Source organism: Dermacentor variabilis, chromosome 2, assembly GCF_050947875.1.
Source record: "Dermacentor variabilis isolate Ectoservices chromosome 2, ASM5094787v1, whole genome shotgun sequence".
NCBI classification, from domain to species: Eukaryota; Metazoa; Arthropoda; class Arachnida; order Ixodida; family Ixodidae; genus Dermacentor; species Dermacentor variabilis.
In genome coordinates, this window is record NC_134569.1 from 111730184 (window position 1) to 111752103 (window position 21920).

Below are 21920 nucleotides of genomic sequence, written 5' to 3' on the forward strand. Positions count from 1 at the left end.
AGAGGGTTGTGCAATAAAAACCCGTTTGAACATGCGCGTTCAAGCCGGAGGGCCAGTCACGACAGAAACCACATGACAGTAAGGCCGTCGCAGTTGGTCCATAGCTTGTGGTAACGTACGCGTTTTGTGCCGAGCTCATATTCTTGGGTTCTCGGTGTTCACGGAGCTCTTAGCCTTATAGGTCACGGCAGAAGCAGAGATTATTCTCTGCAAAATGAAAAAAAAATAGTCTATTAGTGATGAAATGAAAGGCCAAACTCCCTACATTTAATTCGGCGCTCTACGCTATGCTTCTTAACAACAACCAAGGTGCTTTGGAGATAAGTGTGCGCAAGACACAATTTTTCCTTTTTCTTTTTCTTTTGTGTAGTAAGAGTCTGAAAGTGCTTCCTCGTAGACGATCTCATAATTGTCGATTGCAAGGTTCATCATCGTCATCACCAGCAGCAGCAGAAGCCTATTTTATGTCCACATCAGGACGAAGGCCTCTCCCTGCGATCTCCAATTACCCCTGTCCTCCGCTTGCGCCAACCGATTCCAATTAGCACATGCGAATCTCTTAATTTCATAACCCCACCTAATTTTCTGCCGTCCTCGACTGCGCTTCCCTTCTCTTGGCACCCATTCTGTAACCCTATTGGTCCACCGGTTATCTAAGCTACGCATTACATGAACTGCCCAGCTCCATTTATTTCTCTTAATGTCAATTAGAATATCGGCTATCCCCGTTTGCTCTCCTCTACACCGCTCTCTTCCTGTCGCTTAACGTTACGCCTAACATTCTTCGTTACATCGCTCTTTGCGTGGCCTTTAACTTGTTTTCGTGCTTCTTTGTCAGTCTCAAAGTTTCTTCCCCATATGTCAGCACCGGAAGAATGCATTGGTTGTACATCTTCCTTTTCAATGATAATGATAACCTTCCAGTCAGGATTAGACAATGTCTGCCGAATGCGCTCCAACCCTTTTTATTCTTCTGTAAATTTCCTTCTCGTAATCAGGGTCCCCTGTCCATAATTGACCTAGGTAAGCGTACTTTTTTCACAGGCTCCAGAGACTGACTGGCGATCCAGGAACCATTGTTTCTGTGCCCGGCTATCGATCGTTATCTTTCTCTTATGCATATTAATCTGCAACCCCGCTATTTTACTCTCTGTTAAGGTCCTCAATGATTTGTTGTAACTCGTCCTCAGTGTTGCTGAATAGGACAATGTCATCTGCAAATGGAAGGTTGTTGAGATATTCGCCGTTAGTCCTTACTTCTAAGCCTTCCCAGTTTAATAGCTTGAATACTTCTTTCAAGCACGCAGTGAATAGCATTGGAGAGATTGTGTCCCCTTGTCTGACCCCTTTCTTTATAGGTATCTTCCTACTTTTCTTCTTGAGAATTGAGGTAGCTGTGAAATCTCTGTAGGTACTTTTCAAGATGTTTACGTAAGCGTCATGTGTTCCCTGATTACGTAATGCCTATATGACTGTTGGTATCTCTACTTAATCAAATGCCTTTTCGTAATCTATGAAAGCCATATAGAGAGGCTGATTGTACTCATTCATCGTTTCTTAAATAAAAGGTTATCATTTCTTCACTAAAACGTTATCATTTCTTAAATAAAACGAAACACACGGGACAGGCCACGACGTGACGTTGCCACAGTCTAGGGCGTCGGAAAGTGCTGATGCGGAAATTCAAAAAGGGCGTCGCCTGCCCAACTTTCTATTTTGCCTCGTTCCGGCCCCCAAATCATGCACCCTTGACAAACGTAAGCTATTTAGCATTGCAGGATGGTGATCTGACAATGAAGCTTAAGGTTTCTGCAAGTGCGTCTTCGGAACCACCTCGGCCGGGTCAGCGCCCGCCCTGCCCGTCCGGCCGCGCTCGATGGCAGCGCCAGGCGGTGCTGTCGCAAGACACTTTTTGCGAATCCCTGCAGTTCTCGCCTTGTCAGTCGGCCATCACCGCACTTTGCGCAATTGAAGCCGGTCGAACAGACGCGAGCAATAACAGATTTGCCGTTGTCTCGAAGCTGGAATGGCACCGAGCCAGCGTCGACCGCGGAAGCGTGAGTTGCGTCCGGCGCCGTCCGGTCAAAAAAAAACTTGACCCTAGTCGACCGGCCAAGTGATCGTGACTACAGCAGCGCTGATTGGAAGGTATCGATCGTGCCCCTTGGCTGTACCCTTTACGCCGTAGTTTCTTTTTTACGGTAGCGCCAAATGCAAAGTGGGGGATAGTGCTTTAAGGTGGCTATGGGTACGGGCTCGCGCAAAGTTCACTGTCGAAGTGGTCGATTGATTGATTCATTTACGACGCGCCACGTTGCCTTAGTCTTTATGTAGCTTCTTCTTGTATATATGTCTACTTCTCTGCTAAGAGATCGACTTCTTGTCGTCCAGCTCTCCCTGTAAAGGCTGCACCTCCCCAAACAATTCATTATAGAGGCAGAGCCGCTATACGAAAATTCGCGCGCTCCCAGATTTTCGTCACGGACTTTTGGTTGTATACCTAGCGATGATAATCCAAGCGATCGTCGACAGAACCAGCACCCACGTCCAGTATAAAATATTCTCGCTTTTTTCGTTTCTTATTAAATGGGGTGAAATCTTGCCGGGACGCTTGATACTGATGATCTTATTAAATCAAGTAAGGACTGGAAAGCTGCTGTCTTACCTGCGCAGCCAATGTGAGCACGCGCATTGGTCTTGTCTGTGGCATGAAACCGTATCTACAGCGTCCAACGACTCCAGCCTAACGATTGGATAGCACTTTCCCATTTGTCTTACAATATAGTGTGTATAATAAGACCGAAGAACTTCAGTTTGGCCTAGTTGGTGTTTACTGCATATCATATTGACCGCAAATAAAGATGGGGACAGCGGGAGAGAACACATAAACAACACGGGCGGTAATAGACAATAATAAACAACACGTGCTATAATAGGACCGTGCGTTTGAAAAGTGATGCTCGTTTCTGGGGTATTTTACGGTAGCGTGACATTTGATTAAATTGCTCGTGACACGTGCTTATAGTAAAGACTATCAAGCACTAAACATGCCGAAACAGCTGCAGGAAGAAACAAACGAAAGTTGACGCAAGAACAGCTCTGGGAGTTGTCTAAGTATGCGCAAGCATTCTGCCACTAGCTCAGCTCTACGCGGGCCGAGGTCATTATCAATGTTGTGAAACTTGATTAGACGAGTAAAAAGTATAGCGCTACGGTGACACGAAATGCTGCGGACGGTGGATCAAAGTGAATTGATGACGCAGCAGCGCCAGGCGCGCTGCTGACGTTCCGATCATTATAAGCAGTTACCGCTCTTTAACGTCTTATCCATCCCCGTCGAATCATTATCAACCGTGGTCAACCGTACCCCGGCGGCAGTTGCGTATGGCGCTGCCGCGCGTGCCTGTGTTCTCGCTAGTTATCGCTCTTTAACGCCTTATCCATCCGCGTCAAACCATTATCAACCGTGGTCAACCGTACCCCGGCGCTCTTTGGCCATACCTGGCCCTTGCGCCATTAAATATCAAATATTTATTCATTCGACCGTACCCCGGCGGCAGTTGCGTATGGCGCGGCCACACGGGCCTGTGTTTTCATCGCTTAGTTCTCGTTTAAGCTAGATGCGCCGGCCCTATCTTGAAAGCGATTTGCGATGGGGACACAAAGCACCGAGTGCTGATAGCTTTGTGCGCACTGTGCTCTCGCCGCTTAGTTCATATTGAAGAGAGAGGTAGCACGAAATTGAATGGTACCCGCCGCGGTTGCTAAGTGTTGTGGTGTTAGAGTTTGAGGACGATCCCAGCGCTGACATCCAGTTGTGAGGATTGGGAGGTCAATCCCATCGCTCGTAACCAGTTGTCAAGATTGGAGTCGGGCATGAATTAGATGGTAGCTGGCCCATGCCGTCGTCCAACTTATCCACGCTGAGGACGTTGTTTAAGAGAAGGACTGCTTCTCATCGAGAACGAGGAATATGGGTTTATTTGCAGTATCTACATAAGGAAGTTGCACTTCATCAGTCTAGCATGACTGCGAGAGAAATTACACTGAGCAGCCGCACAACAGCGGTTTATAAACACTCGGTCCTCCGTCGATCCCAAGGTGAAGGAAATGTTCGACCAGGCACCGTAGACGAGGGCTTACACACACAGCTCTTTGCGCGAGGTTCACGGTCCCCAACCGACGTCAGACGGCCTTCGCAGAAATCGGAGCTGACGTCAGGAACGGCACATCCGATTCCCCGAGCTGACCCCCGCAGCGCGGCCGCCGGTTGTCCATTGTCTTGCGTCTTGAACGGCGCGTGGGAAGGGGCCTCCGGAGACGTTCCCTCGGCAACTCCCCCGCTCATAGCAGATCAGATCGGCGGTGGCGGGTTCAGTAACAATAGTTGGTCCGCCGATCGCGTTTAGTCACAACGGCGCCGAGGCTAGAGCGTAACGGTGGCTTTCCAAGAAAAGTTGACGCCGCTGTCGCAACTGGCTGGCAAAACGTGCACCTCAGCGGGCCGTTCTTAACAGTGGCTATGGTGATGGGCTGCTAAGCAGGAGGTCGCCGGATCGAATCCCGGCCACGGCGGCCGCATTTCGATGGGGGCGAAATGCGAAAACACTCGTGTGCTTAGATTTAGGCGCGCGTTAAAGAACCCCAGACGGTCCAGATTATTCCATAGTCCCCCACTACAATGTGCCTCATAATCATATTGTGGTTTGGCTCGTAAAAGCCCATAATTTTTTTTTAAATTGAATGGTGCGGGTTCTGTAGCGAAAGCGATCGTCTTACGTGAAGCACGGATGGACGGACTGGTTTTCTCGTTGAGTAGGCATAGAAATACTCGTCCATTTAAGAGAAGGAAAGGCTAAGAATCCTCTCAATCCGGCATTTATCGCTGTCGAACGTTTCTGATCGAAAACAAAACACCTGCCATAAGGTGCAATATTCTGAAAGTTGTTACATGCTGCATCTTACCTTGCAAAATACCGACGTTCAAATTTTTGTGCAGGCAGTGCCTTAGCTAGAGACCGTGCTGCCCGACGACTCTGCTGTCACGTCCACTCACATCTTAGGTAATATGGGGCCAATATCGCGGGTCCAGCCAGGGACACGAGTGAAATTGCCTTTGTTAAACAGTCGCCGGTTGCTCTATCGTCGCCGTTCATCTCCAGACGTCTCTAGAAGACTGCATCTTACCTAAGGGCGGGAATTCGAAACGACGTGCGAAATGACAAGTTGCCTCTGTGTTATACTGTCAGCTGTGGAGCAAGCAAAATGCCATTGTTTGCGTTTCGAAAGGATGTCGCGTTTCGACAACGGAACATTTCGCTTTTATTAAAGCAATGCGAGCAACCGTGGTACCAAAGAACAATTCAGACTTCAGATAGATAGATAGATAGATAGATAGATAGATAGATAGATAGATAGATAGATAGATAGATAGATAGATAGATAGATAGATAGATAGATAGATAGATAGATAGATAGATAGATAGATAGATAGATAGATAGATAGATAGATAGATAGATAGATAGATAGATAGATAGATAGATAGATAGATAGATAGATAGATAGATAGATAGATAGATAGATAGATAGATAGATAGATAGATAGATAGATAGATAGATAGATAGATAGATAGATAGATAGATAGATAGATAGATAGATAGATAGATAGATAGATAGATAGATAGATAGATAGATAGATAGATAGATAGATAGATAGATAGATAGATAGATAGATAGATAGATAGATAGATAGATAGATAGATAGATAGATAGATAGATAGATAGATAGATAGATAGATAGATAGATAGATAGATAGATAGATAGATAGATAGATAGATAGATAGATAGATAGATAGATAGATAGATAGATAGATAGATAGATAGATAGATAGATAGATAGATAGATAGATAGATAGATAGATAGATAGATAGATAGATAGATAGATAGATAGATAGATAGATAGATAGCAAACAACACTGCGTTCCGCCGAGAGATCGGCAGGATCGGAGTTTATATACGCAATGGCAACCGGAGAAGAGCAATTTTTATGGTGTTGTACACAAAAGACTGCGTAGTACACGCACCCCTTCTGTCTTAATGTCTGCGGCGGATGAATCATCGGCGTACGACTATAGCTGCCGCTTCCGGGAGAAGCGTTTTACGACCGCGAGCATTTACTTCTCTGCGTCGTGTAGCGTCATAGCTCAGAGAAAGAGGACAAACGAAGAGTCAGGCCGATACGAACTAAGTGCAACGACAAAACGAGCTACTTGGTATATAGATCCGTTGCGACCTTCATAACACGAAGGCGGGCGTTGTGCCCGTGCCGGACGCTGTTGTCGTGGCCTGTCTCCGACTCCGTTATTTGTGTTTTTCTTTTTTTTTTCACTTCTATTAACAACAACAACACACAATAAACATACAGGAGAGAAAGTATAGAGCTCGCTGCTTGATTCACCCGTGTGTTTGCAATTCCTTCGCGCTGCGAAAGTTGCAACGAACCGAGTCGATACTTTCGAAGAAGGAGATAGAAAGCGCACGGGACATTTATCTCGTTCCTACGTGGACTGTTTCTATTAAGCGTTCGTGTATGATACGGAAAACGGGCACAGAAACGCAACTTAATGACGGAGAGCTAGCTCTTTCAGGCTGTTCGTTCTTCCTTTATTTCAAATCCTTCACATTTCAGAGCAAACATACACACACCATTCGGTCTCTTCAGAGAAAATAAAATAAAACATCTGCTATTCTTTATTCTGTATGTGCCTGAAGCTTCGCTTGTTGACACTAAGAAGTTACTTTACTCGGATCACTATCTCCAGTCACGTGCGAAGCTAAATCGTATCGATGCACGCTTCATTTATCCCAATCATCCATGTCTTAGCAGTCTTAGCAGAGCGCAAACACTCTCGTTACCACTTGTTCAGTTACTGAGCCGTATGAAGTCGCCTAAATCCAATTCGATCCATTGTCCTAAAGTTCGATCTGCTTTTTTTGACGACGCACGAATTAGATTTGCGTCGCCCGGATTCGATTATACGCGGCGAACGACTGCAGTATAGAACACTGTCATATCCACTTTCCTCATTAGGCTCAATCTGCACAAATCGTCCTTCTTTTGTTGAGAAACACGAAGAAGTGGTTTCCTCTCATGAAACGGGAACTTTGAAAAGATTCCTGCCATATTAAATCAGTGGCTATTCAAGGATAGTGCGCGCGGTTTTCATCTGAGAAACGCCGCGCATGGGTCTTCCTGTATATTCCTGCGAGCGTTTCTTTCTTTCTTTCTTTCTTCGCGTTGGGTCGCTTTATTCCGTTTTTCTCGGCGCTTGGCAGAGCACTTGGAAGTAAGCTTTTGTCGTCGTCGTCGTCGTCCTTTATACGACAGAGATTCGCTTTAGCTTATTGAAGCGCGCGCTCACTGCGTCGTCCGGCGAAGAGAAGTTGCACGAACGGGCATTTGAGAAGAGCAAAAAACGCTCGATTTGCCGCGCCGCGGGCATGGTGCAGAGCAACGGACATAGCGACGACGTAACAGCGCCACGCAGTGACGAGAAACAGCATTACAGTGGAACGATAACAAAACGTTGAAAGGCCGCTGGCAGAGGCGAAGCTAGTGCGTGGGACCGGCCGCGTTGCGCAGCGGTCTACAAGTCGCGTCCTCTCACAGGCTGGCGCGCAACTGTTACGCGAGTGCTGGGGCGCACGCGCGGCGTCACACGCGGGAATACGCGCGCGCGCGCGCGAGGACCGAAGCGCAAAAGCGCGCGGCTTGGCCGCCGTCCAGGCGCCGTTCTTTTCTTGTTTTTTTCGGGTCAAGGCGCCGCCGAGGGGCGCCAGCGTCGTCGAAGGTCCGCGAACTACCACCACCAGCGTAACACCCGTTGCGATGCGGAGGAAGAAAAGAAAAAGCAAAATAGAAAAGCTCGCTGGAGAACTTGCGGCGCGCGAAGTTGGCGAAGCTCGCCGAGGAAGGAGGGACGAGAGGGCGCACTGACGCTGCAGCGTTTAAAGAGCGCGCTCCCGCTTAGGCCTACCGCCACTCGGGAAGAACGGAATGATCAAAGGGGTAGAAGAATAAAATAAAAACGAATTATTCCGCGGAGATTCGCGGCCTCTATGTCGTCGCGGAAACGAGCGTATGTAGCGTCTGCGGAATGCCTGTGAGCGCGCGGCGCATTGCTTCGGAAGCGGCGTGAGGGTCGCTTTCGGGCTCATTAGCCACGCGCTGTATCCTGCTGAGAGACGAGCAGCTGCAGAGGGGGCGTCCTGCGATCAGGCGCGATCGTGCGTACCAGCGAGGATCGAGATCGCGTCGGTGACGACGAGAAACGTGAAATCTACATAGTCTCCATGTCCACTCTTTACAGGAGTCATTCGCGAACGCGGGCGTTGAGGTCCGAGGTTTGAAGGGATAGTGACTGGGTATTATATGACGTGTTCATCAAAAAGCCAGAAAGTCTCGCTGATAAAAGCCAGAATAATATATCGAGAATCACCTTGATTTCACGTCTGCTATTCAAGGGCCGAACGGTTCTCGTTCGGGACGCTCGAGTCAAACTTTCGGCGCGCTGCTGTTTCCACGATAGGTGTAGTAAACCCAGCTGGTCAGAAGCCGCTGCAACAGTTCAAGTATTCGCTCAGACTTACCAACGCCAGCCGCCTGAATTGTGTGGAGAAGAAAGAAAAAAAGAAGCTTTTGTTGAACGATATAACGCTCGCGCTCCGTTCTTTGCCTGTACTTTGGTCCTTCCATCTTTGGTTACACGTATAGCTGTATGCGCGCGCTTTGAGCTCGGTCTCTTTGAGAACCGATCATCTCCTCGCCCCATTTTCGATATTAAGGCGGGTTCAAATAGGACCGCCGAACAGCGCAGTGATCGATAGGCAGACAGACCTTTGTCTCTGGAGATATTCAATGACACTATTTGAACAACTCGTTACAACTACTATTAGTCGTCAGGTCGCTGTAGAGGGAAAAAACAAGAAAGGAAAAGTCACCTTAGCTAGCTGGCACATATTTTTTTCACTACAGTTCTACAAGCCGTGCCTACAGGAATATAGCAGTTCGACAAGAGTACTTGCCAACGAAAGAAAAACGCAGTCCATAGCGGTAAAAAAAAAGAAAAGAAAAGAAAAAAGACGGTGAGATTAGAGGAAGAGTTTGGTTTGGGTGGAATAGGTTGGGTTCAATTAGCCCACGCAGGACAGGCATTACTTGGGATCCTTGGGACAAGCATTTCCTGCGATAAACTGAGTGAGGTGATGATGATCTTTATTATAATGGTGATGACGACCCTTCCCTTTTTATTTACGTTGCATTTAACTGCAAAAACGTGTACACACGTAAGAATATGTAGGGCATATGAAATGCACAACACGGGCGTCACTGTTCTGTCCGTATACGTGCATGACTTGCGACATGGCGGTAAAAACCTACATACCTGGGCGATCATTTGTACGAAGTGTCTCAAATAATCAGGCTTTACACCGGAGATCCATGAGCAAAAGTATACGAACCGCATATATGCGGGGTAGAAAAAAAAAAGATTTTTCGCGGAACTTAGTACGGCCAGCCGGAGAAGTACAGCCGGAGCTGCGTTGCATTGACAAAACTGAATCATCGATTTGGGGAAGCCCGCCTTTAGGGTTGCGCTGAAATTCTGCTTTTCCTTTTTTTTTCTTTTTCGCGCACCTGTTGCTGTCGCAACTTTGTTCCCTGGCGCGAATGCGTTGGTGGATACACACGTCAGGGCCATTGGGCAGCAAAGTGTAACCGCGAACACATGACCACCCATTTATAGTTCGCGCGCGCAATAGCCGCGGTTGGAGAAAAACCGGTGCCTCAAACACGACCGCCAAAGTTCCGCTCTCCTTCGTCCCGCGGCAACTCGTTTCCGTGATGCGACGGCACGTTTAGAGATCCTCATCCGACCCGCGCTTACTCGAAGCTCGCTACCCACTTCTCGCTTAGCTGCAGCCGGTGGGCTCTACACGGGAAGGGTGCGGCCTATACAGCTCCCCCGGAGCAATGTATATATATATATATACACACACCTAAACCGCGAACAAGCGTGTCGCGCGGAAGGGTCCATTTGACAGTGTCCGCACTGACCAAAGTCCTCAGAGCTCGCGACGTGCCCGCACAATGCCCCTCTTCTCCGTGCCAGCGTATACGCTCAGCAGGTGGACGTCACGCTCCGCTCTCCGCGCCCTTCAATCCGCGAATAAAAGCCCCGCGCACATAACACCGTGCCGCAGGACCGCGATGCTCGCGCAGAAGATCCCGCGAAGATTGACCCGGCCCGTGGCGACGAGGGGCTGTAAATCAGGGTCGGCCCGGGGCTGCCAGTCGTAAAGCAGCGCCGACGAACTCTGAGAGGACCCTGGTCAGCCACTGCCGCGCACATCCCCACCTTTCTTTCTTTCTTTCTTTCTCTCTTTCTTTCTTTCTTTCTTTCTTTCTTGCGGGAGCGCGCACTTCGATCTAACGCAGTAGGTCGCAGTGGCCGCTGCGTCCCTTCGAAGCGCAGACAACACCGCCATCAGGGCCAAGAAAAAGGGGCGGCGAGCACAGTCTCCGGTTCATAAGACGTGGCTTTCCCGGGGGAGTTTACCCTAGGTTTCAGGACAAGGCTTAAAAGGGTACACCGTGTGACACAGTTTGCAGACAGCCGAGAAAAGTGAAAAGGTAGACCGTGCAGAAGAAGCAAAACGGCTTTGCTTTTCGTTTCGTTTTTTTTTTTTGTCTGTCTTCTCAGAACAAAGAGCGAGCAACACTGAAAGCACCAAGGATAGAACAAAGGGCTGAGTCTCTGGGAAAGGGAGCCGTCAAACAGAATCGAAACGCAAAAGACAAGGTATGCCCAAGAGGAGGGGTCGCGTAAAGTACGAGCTGGCGCTAATGGGATGGGGAAAAAAAAAAAGTTTTGTCGGTGTCCAAACGAAGCCCAGCCTTGGCGGTTTCCGTTGTCTGTTTTAGCGACATTTTGTCAGATATGAACGCTCAACAACTATGTGGTCCAAGTTTCCCTGCTACTGCGATGTGACAGTTGTGTCAGTGGTATTTAGAACCCAGATTTCGATAACCCACGCGCGTCAGGACTACCCGTGCCTTCGAGGGAACGTTGTGTCCTGACACGTAATGCGCCTCAGTGGCTTCCGGGGGAAACACGAAGGTGACTGCGCACTCGCGTACGACAGTGGCCACGCGAAGCGCGGCGGCAGCACATGTAAGCAGCGGCTACGAGCATGCCGCTGCAGCACGTTCCGCCGTAGTTACAAAACAACCCATTCGTGTGAAAACGGAACGAAAGCGCGAGCAACGGCTTCGAAAATACCGCAGTACAGCAGATCGCGTCGTCATCGTTACGAATTAAGTTTCGCACCGTCACATACGCTCCACGAAACAGCGTGCCTTGAATGCACACCGCGTTCTTGTTCTATAGAGATGCGCGACTCACTGAGTAGTAAGCCACCTTCAGCTAATTCGTGCGAAATGACTATTGTAACTGGTCGATGGTGAGCGAATTAATGCGTTCCACGGCGGTTTGTCGCGACGGAGGATATAAGCCGTCTTTACGCGACCCACGTGAATAAAGAGTTTTGGTTTAGGGGACGCAAGCAGCTTGCGTACGCAAGAACTAGGGGCCACGGTACTGCGCGTGCGCAGACCTCCACGTTTGGGTCTGCGCAGGCGCATTACCGTCGCCCCTAGTTCTTTCGTACGCAAGCCGCTTGCGTCTCCTAAAGCTCTCTATTGACTGTCGCGTCGGTTGAGGAGGCGCGACGTTTTGCGAAATAGTTGGCGGTTGCAATCTGTCACCTGTTGGGGGACTATGCCACTCGCGTGGAAACTGCCGACGACGGAGATTCGCTGCCGCTGTGTTCGCGTGACCGTCACCGCACTGACGCGTGAAGTTTCGACATAACTCGATGCCACGCCTTGGTTCTTTAATGAGCGCTGCGGTCGCCGTACGAGCGCCACCGATTTCTCGGATTCGAGAGCACGAAGACGCCAAAGGGGGAGGACGCGAAGCTCTCGCTCATTAACCCATTAGCCTCGCCACGCTCGGCGCGGGTTAAGCCTTAACTCGATTTAATTTCAATCAGGGCAACAGCGCCGGATCAATACGCTCCGAAACATTGCGAAGCCCTAGAGAGATCAATCTAATTTGCCTTGGCCTGTATGCACGGAAAGGCAGCGGGAAGAACTGGTGTTTCTCTTTCGTTATTACTATTTTTTCGTGTAAAAACCGAGAAGAGGCGCCAGACAGTGCCAGCCATTCACCGCTGATGGAGATCGTTACGCTCGTCAGCGCGTCTAATGTCGTCTGCGGCTTGAAAGGAGAAAGGCTGCGCTCCTCGCGAAGTAGATACCCGTACCTTGCTTAGAGTGCCCAAATACGAAAAAAAGTAATAATAATAATAAAGAAAGCTTGTTTTTCGTCTGCGGACCAGCAACCTCGATCCATACGGGCCTAACCACAGTTCTTTATACTCGAGCAACAGAACCAAAGAACGGCAGGCACGTTCCCGTTCAGCCTTCTTCACCCTGATAAGCTCCGAAAATTCGCCACAATTTAGTACAATGTTCTATGTTTGGTTTTACTAAGGAAAATATTGGCAGCAAAACAAAGAGCTCGAAAGACGAGGTGGAAGAAGATGCAGAAGCAGGTTGGTGAAAGGGTCGCACTTCCGTAGTCTTGCTAGTCAGCGCAAAGTAAACAGAATCGTAATGGAATTGTCTTTATTATGATTACGTCCGCTACAGTTATTTGGCTCGCACACTGGTTAGTCTGTCACATGAAGGAATTGAACAGGCACAAAAAAACAAAATGAGCGGATGAGATGCTTAGCAGTGTGAGAAAAATGGGGTCACGCGCGCATGCACGCGCATACACACGCACAAATAGCAAACAAACAAACGAACGAACAAACAAGGATGTAGGTGCAGTCTCTGCCACTCTGTGTAACACGTTCTTTTTTGGGGGGGAATTCGATTTGTTTCCATCAGTTCCAGCAGCTTGGTGTTTCACGAGCTTCGCTCAACACCTTTTTGTTACCGAATGGCCAATCTTCGCGTCCATGCACGTGTTGTCGACAGCGGCTGGGGACGCACTACACCTTAAAAAATAAAGAAAAAGAAAGAGCAGGCGAATGCCAAGGAACACACCGAACAACCAAGTCGCAGCGCCTCACGTTGCAACCCACGTTCAAGAGTGACAAAAGAGAGCGGAAATGCGACGGAGGGGGGGGGGGGGTGCAGTTGAAGCGAGGGGCGCTTAACTGACGGACTTTTTGGGTGGAGCGCGCGTGTATTGTATTGAACAAGTGAATGAGGCCAACCCTGTATCCTTACATGTGTGAGTTAGTGAATAAAATGGTTAAATCGAAAAAAAAAAGGTACGGCTGGAATCATCTCCCGGACGACCGCACAAGGCCCACAGGGATGTTACAGAATTCTTTCCAGGGTTACAGTGCTCAGCTGTTGCCTTTTATAATGTTTCTCACGTGTCTGTGTGTGGCGCGTGATTTGTTGTTCTGTGCCGTCTTCTCCTCTTTTTCCTCCTCTCCAAAACTGGAGATCGAGCGCGGCGTCCCTTTCGGGACGGAGGCAACCGCTATTCTGCCCTTCCACGTCTCTTTCGTGCGCTGTTTACATGTTTCCACGAAGTAATCATAACACTAACACGCAATAATTTTTTTCGCTGACCACCCGTTTGCCACATTTCGCAGCGTAAAACGCGCTCGTCTCACAATGGCGGCGGCTTAGGCCTAACCACGCGTGCGCGCACCCACATGCGGCGCGGTGGGGTTGGTTCCCGCCAGCGCGCGCCTCTTTCCTGTGCGCAGTGGTGTACCGGCTGCTGAGCCTGGTGGCGCTGTGGGCGCTGGTGTTCGTGGTGGCCGAAGGACGCTACCTGCCGACCAGGTCCGGCGACGAGCTACGCGGGGAGCGCCTGCGGGAGCTCATACGGACCGTACGTGAATCCCTCGCTGCATGCAGCTATAGTGCCTCGTGAACGCCCGTTCCGAAACCCTGCCCTCCCCCCCCCCCCCGAACATCTCAAACCCTGTAAAGCGATCCGCACGTATGTCGGGGCTCGGCGTATAGTGTGCGGCTCAACTTGTCCTCGTTTTTTGTTCCTTGTGTGTCTAGCTGGCTCTTTAACTGGCAGCTCAACGATATTGTTGACCTAACACAAACATCTGCAAAACCTCGATAAATCGAAACAATAGCCTGTGCCTTTAAATTTACCTTTATTGAACTACTTGCTCGACAGCGGCTCTCACAAGAAGGTCCATTGTCAGCAGCAGCAGCAGCAGCAGACGTTTTGATTACAAAACCCGCAGGTTTCGTCGGTCTTTTCTTACCGCACGTGGTGGCCATATTCTCACCACTGAGAAAATTGTTCGTATTTGTTTAAGCACGCCCTTATTATCTGCATAGAGGTGCACCTCAGGAACACACATTGGCTCTGTCAAAGCAAGCACAAAACACCGGCAGCTCGCCAATATAGTTGACCTACTGCATTTTGCTTAGTTCCTTGCAGAAACGTTTTCATATTTTATTTGGTATGCGCTTGTGGAATATGACGAAGAAATGAAGCAATAATAATACTATCTTGCAAGACTGCATACCAAATTATGTTACTCTTTTTGGGGAAACTCTGCACTAGATTTCTCCACCATATGACGTTGTTTCGTCTTATCTTACAAGACTTTTTTTAATTATCGTTATTATGCGTAGCCATTACCATTAAAGAGCGGTGACTAAATCCCTTTATTTTATTTTCATTTCAATAAAAAGAGCGATTCCTTTTCTTGAGCTAGCCGATGTTACTTTCGCCAATTAGCAAAATGAAACGCTTCGTGCAATTACCTGTCGATCCTACCACTTTCAATTTGGACCTAATTGGTAACGAATCATTTGGTAATTGTCTAAACTTAACGCTCAGTTAACATCCGATATTTCGAAACACACGGTGTCGGTGCCAAGTTTCGCCACTCATAACACTAGGTATTAGCAAGGGTGCGCCGCGTCCACTGGCACCGTTTCCAACGGATACGGCACGTTACCACATATTGTGTTCAGTGATTGCGCATCTTCTGTCGCCTGTAGTTATCACTATCAGCGCAATGTTAATTTTATAAAAGTCCGCCGCAGGGGACAGAGCCTGTCCGAGATTCCCCGTTGATCTTGTCTGACGTCATCCTAGTTCATCTTTTGCCCGAAACCTTCACAAGTTCGTTACCCCATCCGATGTTATGCCACCCTCGAGTGCATTTACCCTCATTAACCCTTTCTGCACACTCTTCTTACCCGATTGTGGAATGGCAGGCCAAATGCATGCTCCTCCGGCCGTTTCGTTTCGCATAGTCTCCTCCCTCCTTCCCTACCTCTCTCTCTAACACTGTCATCGTCATCCTATATTAATATATCGCAAGACCAACGCTTCTCCCATAGATCTCCAATTACCCCTTTCCTGCCCGAACCAAACGTACCTTATGTCTGCCGCTTTCTTGTAAATGCACCATATAATGTTCAGCCACCCTCAACGACGTTGCTTTGCTCTCGGCACTAACTTAGTTATTTAAGCAGACCACGAGTAACCTACTCTACGCATCACGCACGCTGCTCGGCTCCATTTCTTCTTCCTAATCTCAATTATGATATCGCTTTCCGGCATTTGATATCCAACCCATACTGCCATTATCCCATCTTGTTTCCGTTGCGGCTATCATTATGTGTTTCGTTGATCGTTGCACGTTCCCTACCTTCCTCTCGAATTTCTTCGTTATCCTTTCGTAGTACACGGCCTCTCACAGGCGAAGCCAAATCCAGTCAGTTTCCCACTGATGGCATTGCCCCCTCCTCGCAGTTGTTCGAGAGGGCCGAGCTGGAGAAGGCGGCGGGCCTCTATCCGTATGCCGGCGACGGCCGTAGCGGCATCCTCAGCGCTCAAGATTGAGGAACGCTGTCACGGTAAGCAGCATAGTTGATTTGCCCATTCTGGCGCTGCATGTGGCTAAAGCGAAAACATAATTTTAACGTGCCATAAGTGGCCATGTTCCTTTCTTTTTTCTACATTGTCATTATGGCATTATTGTTTCTTGATTTTTAATGATGCCTTTATTGTTTTTGTTTTGTTTTTGTCCCAAAGACCCTTTCAATGGAAGCGCAACACCGCTTTCTGTAAAGAGTACTTTACCTGACAAATAGTGTTTATGTGGTGAAGCTACTTTTGCATAACAGAAGGAAATTTAAGTAATGAGAATTTGAGTAGTGCCGGTTTCCGGCACGGTTTTATGTTATTACTAGGAGTTAAAAGCTGCGTTTTTAAATCCTAATAATGCCCTATCCTCGCCCACAGCCCTCCTAAAGAAACCACAAAATTAACTTTCTGCTTACATCTACCGTAGCGCTTCCTGTAAATGGCACTTTGTGCAAGCGATTTACGTAGCGAAATTGTTTTCGAGTATGAACGAGAGAAAACTTTTGTTTGTGTAAGTCTGGTTTCCTGTGCCGAATTAAACAAAGGAGTAGCATAGTCGAAAAATTGCCCTTTGAAAAGATATTCAAGCCCTTGTTTAAACATGGCAAAGCAGTCCTGTAAAGAGTGCTTTACCTCGTGCTTACACTTTGTGAGGTGAAGCCACTTACTTTGTTAAAGAGGGAAAGGAAATTTTGTACTTACTGGCCATGGACGGTTTCCTGCGACGCTTTAAAGAAAGTATAACACTTGGCAACGTGTGTTCAAAAAAATAAATCACCGCCCAAACACTCCGTAGAGATAGTTAACCAGAGAAACTGAAACGTGCGGCCCGGTGTTTATCACTGGGTTAATGACTACGGTTCATTAAACGACGGCTTGGTAGGCTGCCGGATCTTCAGTACGCAGTTGCTGATTGCACTCGGCTGCACGAGCTTGTTCTTGTGCCCGGGGTGCAGCATCGGCACGGCGTAGACGAGCTCGTTCCCTGTTCAGCTCGCGGCGTTGCTGATCTAAAGCTGCCTGCTTCTCAGGAGTACGTATGACGCGTGGTCTACCCATATCGGAGCCGGAGAGAAACTGCTGCGCGTGCGCTTGGATGCAACGGACAACAACGACGTCACTGCTGTCGTAGCCAATCGCGCGCTTCTCTTTCGCTTCTTTTTTTTTTTTTTTTTTTTGCACATGCGCATGAGGTTGCGCCCGATGAGTTTTCGGTGCACAGACGACAGACGGAGGGACGAATCAGCTAGCCCATATACAGCTTCGCTGTAAAAAAAAAAAAAATTAAAGCAATAGTAGTTTCCATCAAATTCCCCGTGACACTGATTCACGTGAAGCGCAAATACATTCGGGCCCTCGGTGTTGTTATTCATACGCGGAGCGCGCAGGCGAAAAAAGAAAGAAAGAAAGGAAGTACGTAGGCATAATAAAGCCCCAAGAACAGTGATCTGACCACGTAGAGAACGAAACCAGTATAACATCAACCCATCACTTTACAAGGTTACTATAGAAAGCTAGTAAATCCAGCCGCGTCTTGAAGAATCCCACTAATGGGGTCTGCGCGCCGTGTGTCACGACCTTATCCGAGATAGCAAAAGGCAATAAAATGTCCATCAATCTACATTAGGCGCCCATCGCGGAACGTTCTACAATAAATAGTGGCCGCGTAGCGTGGACGCGGTACACCGGAGAGTGCTTTGTCATTGCACTACAGCTAGGAGTAGCGCAACCACATCCGCACGCGGCGAATGCTAATGTGGCTGATGATTTTTAGTTCCTGCGACGAAAGAGCGAACGGTCGCAGTGGATGGCCTGACAGCCATAATAAAATAGTCGTCTTCGCTCGGTTCAACTCTACCGTCCGATGTCCCTCGACCGGGAATATCTCTTCCTCCAGGATGCTAGTTGGCGGCCAGCCAGGCAATTGGCGTTCTTATTTTGTTTGTCTTTTTTCCAAGGACTTGATTACTGCGGCCGAGCGTGTTGCCTCTAGCGGTGTATTCCTGTTGGGCCGTTCACGTTTACAAAAAAAAAAACAACAACAACAACAACAATAAGCAGCAGCTTAACGAGAATTTGCCTTTTTTTTTTAAATCACCGGTTTCAACAAAAACGCCCAACTTGCTTTCCGCGCGTCATTTCTCTTTCTCTTTTGTGCAAGGTTCCGAGTTCCGACGAGGGGCCTCGACAAAGAGTTGTTACACTGATTGCATATCCACACGTAGCATTGAAGAATGAGCGACCTACGTAACTCGTCGGAGATGCGAGATGGTGGTGCAACGCTTGAAGGCTACTCTCGTGCATTTGAAAGTTTCGAAACTTCCAACGCCGGCAAGGAGTGGTAGCCCAGCACTAGCGATGTGGAGACGGCTGACACAACTTCCTGCGTTGAAATACGAAGGACGACAGATGTTGCAACCGACAGCGTGTGTTCTCCTCCAACCCTCTGCAGAAATGACGGCACTTCTTTTTCCTGATAATATTGAGCGTGCGAGCCGTGACGCAAGTCCTAGAACACCACCACATTTTCTTTTTGTTTCTTTTTTCGCTACGAAACACAACTGACGTAGAGAGACAAGACAGTCAAACGCCTGTCTCGAACGTCTTTGTCAGTTGTCGTGTTCTGTGACAAAACAACAAACAAAACATCACGAACGTCAATGCAATTCGTACGCCAATTAGCCAAGCAAGCTCTTCTTTTTTACCACTGTCAACCGCAATATACCCCACCCCCTCTCTGTTTGACCTCACCGCAACCCCTCCACCCCCTTGATGCAACCCTGGATCCTCCCCTGGTTGCTGCGTGTGCACAATATCAATCAAGGTATAAATTTATTTCGCATAAATGCCTAGGGTCAGCGGAAACCACGCGTTCGCTTTACCTACATCACTTTTGCGCATTGTTTCATTAAAAATGAACGTGAAACCCCTTCTGCACCTAACTTCACGCGCGTTTATGACGTATTCATATTTTCCCCAGCCCGAAATTCTGTAGACAAAAGCAGTCGACATACAAATTTGATTCGCACCGATATAACGAATCCGTCTTTCTTCGCAGGTTGTTGCCAGCGGTGCGGAATCCCCGAAGAAGCCACCCCTGATTGAGAATAAACATTCTGCAGCCGCCTTCCACGGGCGGCGAATGACATTTTATCCGTGTGCGGAGTCCATACTTCGACGAGCTTGAATTTCCTGGGGGGAAGAGATCACTGGCGAAGCACTATCCCCCGTCACACCTCCCTTCCGGAGTCTGCTTGACGTGCCCGCCTACGGTGGGGTCTCTGCGGCTGAGGCGTCCCGCTGCACAACAAGTCGCGGGTTCGATCCCCCGCCGCTGCGGCCGCACTGTGGCGGGACCGGAATGCAAGAAATTTACCACGACCTCCTCACTCAATCCGCGCTCTCAGTAGATTTCCGTGGCTTGGATACTTCTTCTCTGATCACTAGAAATTAAAAAGTGCTTTAGAAATCCACTTTGTTCATGTTCTGCCGATTACTCCCTTCGGCCCGGCTTCCTTGCAACACGTCGCAGTCAAGAGGATCAGAGCCAAGAGCTTGTGGATTGGTTTGCTTGCGTAGAGAGAAGGTTGGTTGTGCGAAAAATGCTTGAGCTCCCTCCATGGATGCTCGAACCTCCCGCGCCTGAACATTGCTGCCGTTACTTCCTTAATCTCGCTCTCAGCATTGACTGCCGACTCTTCAGTACAGACTAGCGTTTACACAGCTTTAGCTTCACGCAGTCAGCAAGAATGCGCCGTCGGGAAAATGCAGCTCTGAATGCGTTTTTACCATTTCACACGATATAAAAGGTCCGGTAAGGAGGCCAAAAGCGACCCAATGTTTGTTGAAGAAGAGAAAAAGAAAAAATGTAGCGAAGCTTTTCGCCACAGCGCCTTGGAGGAACTTCCAACGGGGTCAGCCACACATGAATAAATGGGCACTAAACGAGCAATTCGATTCGATCGCCATGGCAATAGCATCAAAGTGCTACAGACAGTCTTAAAATTTCTTTCTTTTAATTGAGGCCAGCCTGCTGAAAGAAGTGATGTTGAACTTATTGTTCTAAACGAAATGCCTAAAGCAAAAAAAAAGAAACACTCAGTGGCTACTAAGCGCATTTGAGAAATTGGAATGCATGTTCCGGGATATATCAGCTGCCGGCTAAGTGAGGCTTTTCTCACAGCATTTCCTATACTTATGTGTTTACAGCCCCCTCTGCATTCCACAATGCAGGGTAGCTAACCGGGCTCAACATGTTTAACCTCCCCGCCTTTAGTCTGATCACTTCTCTGAGTCCCAGTCAACCTTGTTGCTAAACTGGTGAACATTACCAAGTAGCGATTTTATGTCCCACCAGGCAGTGTCTCACACTATCCTGCACCCTGCTCAAGAATCTTATTTCTTTATTTACACAGCGCATGGGAAAATGCACGGCCAGGAAATAAGGCTTTACGGCTGGTCCCCTTGAACTGAGCTCTCCACGACGACAGCACCACCGCAACACAGAGCCAAGTGCACTGAAGAGAAACGCAAAACATGGGCGTTCGAGATCGGATTTACCTTGGCTTATATTTCGATGCGAGACCAAGTGTCTGGGCTCTGTCGAGGTACACAACGACATTCTCCCTGAGCATCAGCATGGTTGCAACGGTCGTGCTCAGACACCAAAGAATTACCAGCTTTAGGCAGTGCTGGGCAAGGTTTTACACGTCACCCTCGGAAGAGCGTTTCATTTCACTTGAAGCCTAGTCATACTGGCTATTCTGTGGCCCGAGCAGTTGTCAACGCCAGAGTAAAGAATCAAATAGAACAGTTGTTGGGCTGCGTACCACTACAAGACCTGCAAGTTGTCTAACGTTACTGTTAGACAAGCATGCGAAAACCTGTAAAATTAAGGGAAAAAAGGATGAGCATTTGAGGGGTGCTGTGGTGGACAAAGTGTCATAGCCACTATACTGCATCATTTCCTGCTTAAAAAGCAAGTCACTCTGTTTTTACAAGAACATATTCTTTGTGAAAGGGAAAGGGAACATCTTATTTACACGGCAGGTCTGTCACTGAAACACGTGAGAGGACACTGGATCTGCTATCTCTTTCTCAGTGCATACAAAGAACACAACATACAGATCAGATACTAGACAATTATTTTTTAGCATTGTTCATTTAGACATGCATTGTCCGGAATGAACGGGGTAAAGGCAGAGTCAACTGCCTGACGAGGGGTCGCCACCCAGACAATACTCAGAGGCGGAAAGCAACAAGCATACAACTAGGCGTAATATGTATAGACATTGAATATTAATAAAAAATCGATCAATGCTAGGATTGCGTGAATACTCGATTATTCGATTTCGAATCGAGCAGTGATAGTTAGAATAGTCCGATTTGCGAATCGAATATCTGTAGTATTCGATTTCTCGAATATTCGACTTTTCGAATAATACGCTTTTTCGAGTGCCTGTACGGTGAGTGACCCGGCCGTGGTCGGTGACCTGACGCGCGCAGTGTTCCAACTGCGCGCGATATCTATGGGTATACAAGGTTCGACCAGGTCGACCGGACCGATCGGAAGGATCAACCGTATGCGAAAAGAGGGAACAACAAAAACAGCGCATGCGTGAACATAGGACCGATTAGCCACTGGAAGGCACACTTATCGCATCGGACACGCGAGTTCAAGGTTCGCGCACGCAGAATCGCGCGCAGTTCGGAGCTTTCTACCCACGTGCGGGCTCACCGACGAACTTGGCGCGGTCCCAAACGCCGTTTCAACGGCCGCCAAATCAACCCGCACCCGCCATTTCACGACCGATCACTGATGAGCCGCCCGTAGGAACATATATTAGCGGAACGCTTTCCGCGACGCTTTGGAGCCCGTTATTACATCGGCCGGCGGCGAATTTTCGTCACGGCCACAC

The 21920-nt window shown here is 48.4% G+C and overlaps 1 protein-coding gene across 2 annotated transcripts in view; it reads left to right on the plus strand.

Moving 5' to 3' along the window:
• LOC142570941 (uncharacterized) overlaps positions 1-19155 on the plus strand; it is a 43550-nt gene extending 24395 nt beyond the window's left edge. The window contains exons 2-4 of one of the 2 annotated variants that reach the window (XM_075679242.1): positions 13835-13986; positions 15889-15992; positions 19061-19155. In XM_075679242.1, the coding sequence (XP_075535357.1) occupies positions 13835-13986; positions 15889-15978 (242 nt within the window). In that variant the 3' untranslated portion in view covers positions 15979-15992; positions 19061-19155. The remainder of the gene's footprint in view (positions 1-13834; positions 13987-15888; positions 15993-19060) is intronic. The other variant, XM_075679243.1, reaches the window with a different exon arrangement.
• Positions 19156-21920: the final 2765 nt, after the last annotated feature.